The sequence below is a fragment of the Morone saxatilis genome, unplaced genomic scaffold (genome assembly GCF_004916995.1).
Source record: "Morone saxatilis isolate NCDOM2014 unplaced genomic scaffold, NCSU_SB_2.0 Contig10, whole genome shotgun sequence".
In the NCBI taxonomy this organism is placed as follows: Eukaryota; Metazoa; Chordata; class Actinopteri; family Moronidae; genus Morone; species Morone saxatilis.
In genome coordinates, this window is record NW_023339652.1 from 6,497,572 (window position 1) to 6,507,314 (window position 9,743).

Sequence of the window (9,743 nt, forward strand, 5' to 3'; positions counted from 1 at the left end):
TACATGTGACAAATACTAACTAGTAAAAGCTCAAATGACCTAACCCCAACACAAAGCTACTCATGCAGACAACTTTTAATTCCTTTTCTTTGCAAAAATAAGAATAAAACTTTTTTTTTTGGTTTCATTTCTACTATTTCTTTGCTGTATAGTAAATATCAGTGGATTAAACAGACTACAGAAAGTTACTTCTCTGGCTGATGAAAAAGTTAAAGGGAGAACAAATCAAAAGGAGTTATTCCAATGGGAAAAGGGCTTTATTGTCTATTCAAAGGTGGTCATAGTTAACTGTAGTTATACTATATATTACTTCTACCTAGAATTTATTCAAGTGATAAATAACTTGTTATATGTAAAGAATCTAATATGCTACACTGCTACTTTTCTAAATATATACGCTTCTTCCTCTTCGCTTCATAAAGCTTACTGTATCCTTTTTAGACATACTAAGGTTTTGCCCTTTTCCCCCATGCGGATTCCCTCCACGACAACAGGAGTTTGACTGCAGACAAATGTACAATACAGGGATCACTGTTAGGTTTAGAAACGGCTCGTTGTAACACTGGTTTTTACGGTTTTGAAGCTGTAAATGTTCACAGGACAGCATTTTGGAGCATTTACCACAAAGGACGCAGGTCACATTAAATGTTGACCACAAGGTGCCTTCACTGCTAAACGTAGTGATAAAAATTACATTTATAATACGGTAAAGATAACTCCAACCATTGGAGCACACTGACTTAGCAAAGCAGTTGCACTGCCTGGCTACTGTAGTACCTCCTCAGCTTTAGCTATGTCTCATGACAAAAAGGACTCCTTGGACTAAATGAGCCGAAGTTTGGTTTTAATTGGAGGTGACGGATTCGTGAGCGGTGTCCTGAGGAGGGCTTGCTGCTGGTGTGCTGTCGCTGAACATCAGCTTCCTGATGATACTGGCGTAGAAAGGTCCATAGACTGTCCTGTTGTAGTTGACCAGGGAGATAAACTTAGATCCCATCAGTGCTAATTCAGGTTTGATGGCAGTCAGGCCGGCTGGCACCTGTTCAAGTTTGACCTTGGGTTTGGGATCACAGATGAGCGCCATGAAGTATTGCTGCACACGGTCCTCTGCACAGAAACAAAAGGCGATGAGAAGTTAAAAAAAAAAACACTCCCAACCACGTGGATTTCTGGCTTCATCATCAGCTCCATTTTTGAGTTAAAGCTCTGCTCTTGATACTCACAAATCCACTCACAGCAATGCTTAATAACATATACACCCATTAAGTAATAGGAACAAATCTTCACATAACACAGTCCCTCCTGCCCACTGTCTTACCAACGAGAGTACGGATGGGATTGTCTTTCTGAGTGATGCTGCAGATCTGGCCTCTAAGGGTGGCCTGCAGTTCTGGGGTCAGTGCAGGGTAGCTCCTCTCTGTTAAAGACTTGTTGAGTTCACAGCAGATCTGAGCACTGACGCCCTCTAGTGCCTTTTCTAGGTTAAAGTTCCTACACAATAGAAGGAGAAGAGAGGTTCAAGCACCCATTTCATGCAATGTATATAGCAAATAACCTGTGATAGCCAGTTGTGTGTTTGAATACAAATTGCAAATTTAGGATTTCAAAAAATGAACTGACGGGCTGTGCATCCCATCCAGCAGCACACTGGTCATCCTCTTCAGACGGTCAGACAGCGAGGGCAGACCCTGGATAGGCCCTCCGATGGTGCTGCAGACAATGAGCAGCACCTCGTTCACTGCCTGACACCTCTGGAGCTGCCACTGAATCTCTCGCAGACGGCCCTCATCAGTCACCAAGGTCTAAAAGAGAACCACAAAAACAGACATAAGTATGGAGCTACAGCTGAGAGCGGAGTATCTTAGCATAAACTGTCACTATTCCGTCCAAATCTAATCCTAATCTAACTGTTTGTATATTTCACAAATATACATATTCTCTCTCTCAGTTAGATAAACATATTGAAAACACACTCACCTCAGGCAGCGGACTCCTTTCGTTATCCCATGTGAGGATGCCGACGAAGGCAGTGTTAAGGATCTGAAAGGGCCCAGGCATTGCTCGCTGTTGTTTCCCCTGACCTGTAGTCTGCTCTGTGGAGACGGTGGCCGACAGCAGCTCCTCCAGCGCCGACTTGATCCACGAGGTGGTGTGGTCCAAAGCACCTAAGGACGTTTGTCACAGAAATAATGGCTGAGGAGTTTCTTCTTAAAACTCTTTAAAGGCAGAACGACCAGAAAATGATTTGTTTCAATTATAGATTATATTAGGTAGATTACGCATTTTGTAACTATGTTAAACATGCAGTATTAAAAGCTATGGAGAAAATGCTGTTCTTGTTCACTCACTAGGTGTTTTGTCCAGGATGCTCTGAAACTTTGCCCTCTCATATTCAACACTCTGGGTCTGCAGCACAGGCCTCAGATTTTCAATTGTAAAGTTGACCAAGTCCGCCTTCATCAGGTCCAGCACACGGAAGATCTCCCTGGTGTGTAAAGAAACAATAAATAGATATAAATAGAACTCACACAGTCCATGTACTCTAACAGATAAACAATAAATCTCTGCTAATAAACAATGGATCCTGTCTTTGTGTGTACTGACCTGAACAGTGCCACGATGTTATCCGTGCTTTCCCGGAGCTTCTTGATTTCCTCATTCCTAACTGGTGCACACAACTTGCCCATGGTGGTGATAACATAAGAGGCAAGCCCCTGGATGTCTACAGCATCATTGTCAGCCTGCTGACGAATCAGGTCCATGTCCAGCACCTCCATGATCTGGGTCCGCATCCGATTGGCACCCGGATTAAGGAATGACAGTAAGATCTGTCCAAAGAGGAGAATTATTGTTATTTAACGTATTTAATCAGTGATGATTCTGTGTTTCTTACAGTTTTTCTACCAATCACAGAGGAGGCAAATATCAGTCAGAGCAATTGAATCATAAATTATTATTAAATTAAATCACTTCTCCAGATCGAGTGAAGCTGTAAACATCAGATTGTGTGTGCTGACCTCTCTGATCTCCTCCAATAATCTGATGGCTTGCCCATACTCAGGTGGGTCGTCGTTCAGCTCGGACGCCAGGATATCCCAGAAGGCCTTGTGGACATTATCTCTAACTAACTTCCATATACTAAAAAAAGAAATGGAAGATTTAGTTTTGCTGAGTATATCATAGGTCAGGAAAAATTTGTGAAATGGGCTTTGTTCTCCCACCTCTCCAAACAGTGAAGGAGAAAACCCAGTGCTGTATGCACTAAATAACCAACATGCATCATCTCAAGAATAAAAAAAACTAAAACACTCCTATCATTGAGCATGGAAGCTAATTTTCCAATTGTTGAGCGTATTTTGCGGTTTATTATCTGCTGCTGTCCATCTCTTCACTCTTCCACTTAATAAATTCTTCTCCTATATCTCATCTCTCTCAGTCTCTGTCCTGTTTACACTCTTGTTCAGTTCTGTGAGTTATGATAAAGATAAACACAGACAGATGTCAATGAGAACAGCAGAAAAGGTGATGTATAATGTACTCTCTCTTTACGTAAAATGCATTTCTGATTAAAATAAATATATTTATTTGTGTGGGTGGGGGTAATTAACATATAATTTCTGTAATATTATTGATATATGCATCTTTAATGTAACAAGGGTTGGTCATTTTAGGTTGCATGCGAATAGTGATGTTCATTTACTAAAAATAAATAAAAGGAGGTTGTATTGTTATGGATGAAGATGAGAGTTTATTTATCCCCTGGTTATATTTACAAACTACCAAGCAGTATATATAGTAATAAATAACCCCCACCTGTTCCAACATTAATAATGTACATACATTAATGCATTGATAATTATAATTCAATAATATAATATACATTATTCTTCAATGGTCCATGCATAATGAGTACTTTAAGTATAGTTTGATGCTAACAGTGTTATACTTTTAGTATTAGTAGACATCATGTTTTTGTGACTTCAGTTCCTCCTTACTGATGCAGTTTCTCTGTTTTTGTTCAAAGCTGTCATGATATATATGTTTTTGTTTGATTCACTCGCAGTTTGGGCACATATAACGGCGTCTCTTTGGATTTCTGACGTCTCGTGTTCCTTTGAAAACTCACATATCAGTGTCGACTGCCAGACCCCTTTTACAGCTATTCCACAGTCAACATAAAACTCACATATGTGTTTGACAATAAAACTTATCTTCCATGAGGTGTACATATAACTGTCAATACTGTGAAACTTCATACAAAGTATACACACAATAAGCAGCTCTCCTTGGTATTTAGGTTCACTGATAATCCCAAAACGTGATCAGGGTGTGAACAAATAAAGACCCAAAATCGTTTTTTATAGTATACCTGTCCTGAGGTATGCTGGCAGGCTCCATGTGGAAGTTGCCGTTCACAGTGATCTCATGGGCTAAGCTGAGGTGAAACAGGTCTCTGGCAGACTCCATGACTTCATCCAGGGTTAAGACTTTGGGTGGGCTTGCTGTGGGAAGAAAATATGGAATATATTATATGAAATTAAAAAAGGACGAATAAAAGCTTGAGCAAAAAAAGTCAGAGCTTAAAATCATCTCTTGAAGTTGCACGATGACAGTGGTGAGGGCGGTTATTCCTGGAATGTGATTAGAGATAACATACAGGCTCTGAAACTAGTACGAACAAAACAGCAATATAAATGTCATTTTTCAAAAAGAAGTTAGAAGCCAAACTAACTGGCGTGCCTTTCCCGAAACCTAAACAGCAAGTCAGAGGTTGTCCGGCGAGGGAACTCACAGGACGGCGTGCAATGCTTGCTGGAGCAGTCGCTGGTGAAGCTTTCGCGGGAACAGTCCAGGTCGCTGGTCGACATCATGCTGTCGCAGCGCTTCGATGAAGACTCGCCATCACTGCCGTGGTCCTCACCGCTGGACGTGGAGGCGGGTCGCTCGTTATTTAGAGGCATCTTGGGTTACAGCTGCACATGAGAAGTTGGTTAGAGCCCTTAGCTTGTTGACTTCAGCAGTGTTCTCTAACTCAAGTCACAAGTTTTTGGGGGAATTTTACTAATTTAATAAGAAACAGGTTTAGAATTTAAGTGGGAGGTTTATCGTTCCTCCTTTGTTTGGATGCTGTTGTTATTTATAGTTCTTAACAGGAACTGCACAAACAGTGAAAAGATCTCTGACATTTGACATCTGGTCATATTCTGTATTTATAGAATTAGCAAGTCCCACAAAAAGACCAAGACCAATAATGACTTAATCCTACTAACAATGACTGTCTGTGTTGCAAAAGCATGACATAACCTTTTTATTTCAGTGCCATAGTTGTCCAAAACACTATTAAAAACAACTAAATGTGCCACACTGTTGCACTGGGTGAACTTTTCCATGACTACAGATGCTGTAGTTCATTTTGAGCTGACTACTCACTTAAAAAAAAAATGTGTATAATTCCACAGATGAAAATAGTCCTTTTCTGCCGCTTACTCGTGGACGATCCATCATATCCCCATCCATGGGGAATTTACAGACCAATGCCTTGTAGTTTTTTTTTGTCTTCTCCTGAGATTTACCGACAATAACAAAACTTTAAGCTGACAAATACTTGAAAAATAATTTCTCAAACAAAGAGAAAAACCAAATCAAGTACGCTTTACCTTAGTGTTACCTGTGCTTGTGTGAGAGGGAGAAAGAGTGTGTGAGTGTCGGTGAGTGCGAAGAGCATTCATTTTCCACTTTAGCAATAGTTGCTGTTGCCAGGCAGTTAAAGAGAGCGTAACAAAAACACCAGTCACACTCAATAAAACAGTTGGTGGGACAGTCTCCATGGAAACAGCGATAGCTGACCTGCAGTACAGTACTGAATTTGTTCAGTATTGTATTAATATTGAAGTAATTCACTGGAAAATATTTGATGATTCGGTGTGTTTACCGCCACAGGGGTTGACAACATTATCCAAACACAACCCGTTTCTCTAACCAGGTTTAAACAATAGCTTGTATTGGTTGAGGATAAAAGGAACTCTGTGTGTCGAGGCCTGTCTGAGCTCTGTCTCCAGGGCAACATGGGACAACAGAGGGGCTTCTCAACCGTCAAAATGATCCGGTTACACCTGACCCTTGTGCTTGTCTGCCTTCTGCGCAGACAGAATTAGCATTATAAGGAAAGGTACTGTTTGTAGCAATAATCAGAGCAAATATGAGCAGAGCAAATGAAGAAATGCAAGCTTTAAGAACTGTGGAACACATACAAACACCTTTAATTAGGTAGGCCTCTGCCGTTTTAATATTATCTAAGACGTACCGTACAGTCAGGGTGACCCTTGGGTGTTCCTGGCCCTGGTCTCAGTTATCTGCTGCCAAAAACGAACGCACACTCCCATCGCTGCTCTACTGGTTTAAAGATAGCTCAAGGGGTGAGAGTGGGTGACTTCCACGTACCCCTGCTCACTCATTACATCATCTGCTCGACTTGACAGCTAGGTCACAGCATTGCAGCAGGCCAATTTTTTTTAGAGATTATCTAGAGTGAGGGCTGTGGGGGGGGGGGCAGTACAGTACAGTCCAGAAAACTGATTACGGATTAGGTCTACTTTGTCATCTGCTGCTTCACTTTGAGAAATCCTCTTCAAGTGGTCTAAAATGTTAGGTAAAATGAAATCCAGAAGGAAAAAGAAAGAATTTGACGTGTTTAAAGAGCGGGCTTCTGAAGTCTGTTCTGGAATATATTGCAGGTTGTGAAATACAGCACGATAACAATATGATATCTGCATGAATACCCTTATATAACCCCTCCAGATGTTTAGGTTGAATGTCACATGAGCAAATATAGTAAATGTCTTTCTTTATGCAGGTCTTCTGCTACATATAGTGACTCCTGAAGAAACAAAGACAACCATCTGGGAGCCCGAATTCACTGCAGTACAATGTAAACAAAGCAGTGGATCAGGGAGGCGGGGCCAACCACACGGGGACTCTCCTCATTGGCTGCAGCCCCCTGTCCCTCATCCCTACATGGAAAATGTCTGGTTACATTGCGATGCACATGGATAAAAAAAAAAAACAACATCCACACACGCGTAAGCAGTGGGTAACACGTGATCACAGCAGCAGACCAAAACAACAACTCCGTGCACATTTTAAAAGAGTCCATTTTTTTATTCTTGTGGGCCAACAAAATGCGCAGTAGGACTAAATGTTAAACGCTCTTACTGCAGGAAGACATTTGTTAAAGATGTCGTGCTCGGTGTCAGCGGCGTCTACACGGCAGTCTTTTTGTTATTTAACCAACCGAATAGTGTTAGTGAAATGGGTTAATCACGCATAGCAGCTCGCTGGTTGAACCCTTCGACGACTGCACCGAAGTTTCCGCTCCACCACAAAGCCAAACTCAGACGTAAAAGTTGTCAACAAAACGAGCCGAGAGATTTATAATTTCAACAACAACAACAAAAGGCGACTTTTACCTCATTCGAGTCTCCGGAAAGGGAGACTGACACCAAAAATTATTATTTTTTTAGCCCTCAAAGGAAAGGATCCGTCGTCGTGCGGCGGCAATGTTTGTCTCTGTGTTTAAAGGTCTTGCGTTACCCAGCTGGCTCAGAGGACAAACAGGCGAAACCATTTCACACACAGGGGTGTTCAAAAGGTCGAGCAATGGCGAACACGGGGTTTAAGATTAAGATTCAGGTGTTTAGATTATAATGTAAGTTTTAAACTGGTAAATGTTAAACTAAAGGTGTACATTTAGTATGGGGGAGGAGATGTAACCCGATATTCTACCTTGAATCCACCCTTGGTTCAAATGGTACGCTCCGAACACTGTGTATTATTAAGGGTATTATGAGGACAAGGTAAATTATTTCATTTTTGGGTCAAGACTTAACTTAATAATAATAATACCAATAATACAAAATACTATTAAATAGGATACATGTAATTGAAAAACGAAAAATAATGTTAAAAATATGTGTTTAAACAGGTCTCTTAGACCCCTACAAGTAAGCTACAAGTAGCTATGGTTTGGCCAATGGGCCTTTTTCACAGCAGACATTTTGACTTAAGGTTGGCTCTGTTTCATTCATGTTTCCCAGTACGACGGTGTATGTACAATACCAGGACCAGGAAATGGTGATTAATGTGAGTCAATGCAATGTTTTTTCAAGTGACAAAAACACAAATATGTGCGAATGTTAACACAGTTAAAATCTACATAGAAATGAACTAGTGTGTAAGATACAGTATTGACCTAATGACAAACAAAGATTTGTGGCTGCATGGTGTCATATAGTTATATTTAGCTAGTTACATATATATTAGTCATAAGTGTTGAGATGTTTGTCTGAAATTGGTAATGTTTCAACACTTTGAACTGCGAAAACATTCCATCTTGTCCATTGCTTTAGAGCAGCAGCATGGAAAAGTATGTAAAAAGGGATTAAAATGATTTAATTATATGATAAATGTCAAAAAGAGTGTTTGCGGAAAATAATCAGTAAACAAATCAAATAATCAAAGATCACACATTTCTTCTGCTGTGCCCTTTTATAATGCGTCACTATAATAAGAAAACAGTCATAGCTGGGAGAATGTCATTACATAAATAATTTTACAAGTGGGTCACTGTGGCCTGGCTTCAGGAGAAATCATGAGAAAACAAACAAATGGTTATGTGTGGCAGATGGAGTCACTGCAGGACTCTAATCAACAACTGTATAATCATTCTTTTGTGTGTTTAAAAGATAATATTAAAAAATAAAGAAACATTATTTAGAAGATATATTTTGTTTAAAAAAAACTATGAACAACTTATTGAGAAAAGCAAATTATGGAGCACAGTTTTCATAAGTTATCAATATAATTTCCACTTTAGTAGTTTAGTAGTTTTAGTTTTAGTTTTTTAGTTTTAGTCAAGTTTAATTTTCTGCTTATATTTTGCACTCCATGTCCTACTTGTACAATGCATAGTGTATATTTAATTGTATATCTTCTATATGCTTCAATAGATAGATAGTTAGATTAGACTAGATAACCTAGAGTAGACTAGATATTCCTTTATTTGTCCCAACAATGGAGGGAAATCTGCCGAACACTATATTCACGGTGGACCCGGACCTCGCAAGGTATTGAGTAATAGCTGCGCTGTCTCACTTGTGAGTATTCTCTTGTGTTCTTCGTCTCTTTGTGACAGCTTAGCTTTGCGCCTGATTGCTGCTGTGTCAACCTAAATTTCTCCTAAGGGTGATAAATAAAGGAATATATTATCTTATTTTATCTTAAATTAAATTTTAAAAAAAGGGGGTCGCAGTACCTGGCATCGCCTGTAGGGGGCAGTCACGTGTTGTCTGCCGGTTACGTTTAGAGGAAGAAGATGTTTACGTCAGACGCAGAGTTCCCGATGGCGCTTGATTTGACTCCTCGGTTCAGAAGGTTGAACAGCCAAACGAGAAGTTTTCGTGAAAATATACAACATGGTAAGATCTGAGTATTAATGCTTAATACGTCTTAAGTTAGCTAACACCCTCCCCGTTTGTAAAAATAAATAAATAAAGTAAATAATGTTACGTAAACTACCATTACCGTGTTAGTTGTTGATTGTATTTTGATAGCGGACGGTGTTGAGAATCGTGACCTGAGAAGAATTAGCGATACAAAGTTGTAAAAACACTCCTTTACAAGTAAAAATCCGTCTTTAAAAACGTTTTTAAAAGTACGTGAAGATTTAACATTAAGTGGGGGGGAAA

At 39.8% G+C, this 9,743-nt stretch overlaps 2 protein-coding genes across 3 annotated transcripts in view; one reads left to right on the forward strand and one right to left on the reverse strand.

Annotated features, from left to right (window-relative positions):
• Positions 1–331: 331 nt before the first annotated feature.
• On the reverse strand, positions 332–7,614 carry tcp11l2 (t-complex 11, testis-specific-like 2). Its single transcript, XM_035674148.1, has 10 exons — positions 7,467–7,614; positions 4,793–4,973; positions 4,370–4,502; positions 3,018–3,138; positions 2,605–2,828; positions 2,349–2,485; positions 1,978–2,165; positions 1,621–1,802; positions 1,319–1,491; positions 332–1,107 (listed from the first exon to the last, which is right to left on the reverse strand). The coding sequence occupies exons 2-10, from the start codon at positions 4,959–4,961 to the stop codon at positions 845–847; spliced, it is 1,590 nt and encodes a 529-aa protein (XP_035530041.1). The 5' UTR covers positions 4,962–4,973; positions 7,467–7,614; the 3' UTR covers positions 332–844.
• A 30-nt stretch (positions 7,615–7,644) lies between these two features.
• The window catches only part of depdc4 (DEP domain containing 4), a 7,245-nt gene continuing 5,146 nt past the window's right edge, over positions 7,645–9,743 (forward strand). The window contains exon 1 of one of the 2 annotated variants that reach the window (XM_035674137.1): positions 7,645–8,139. Coding sequence is in view for 1 of the 2 variants with exons in the window: in XM_035674127.1 (XP_035530020.1) it covers positions 9,371–9,473 (103 nt within the window). In the remaining variant the exon portion in view is untranslated. Of the gene's footprint in view, positions 8,140–9,307; positions 9,474–9,743 lie in introns of those variants that run through there. The other variant, XM_035674127.1, reaches the window with a different exon arrangement.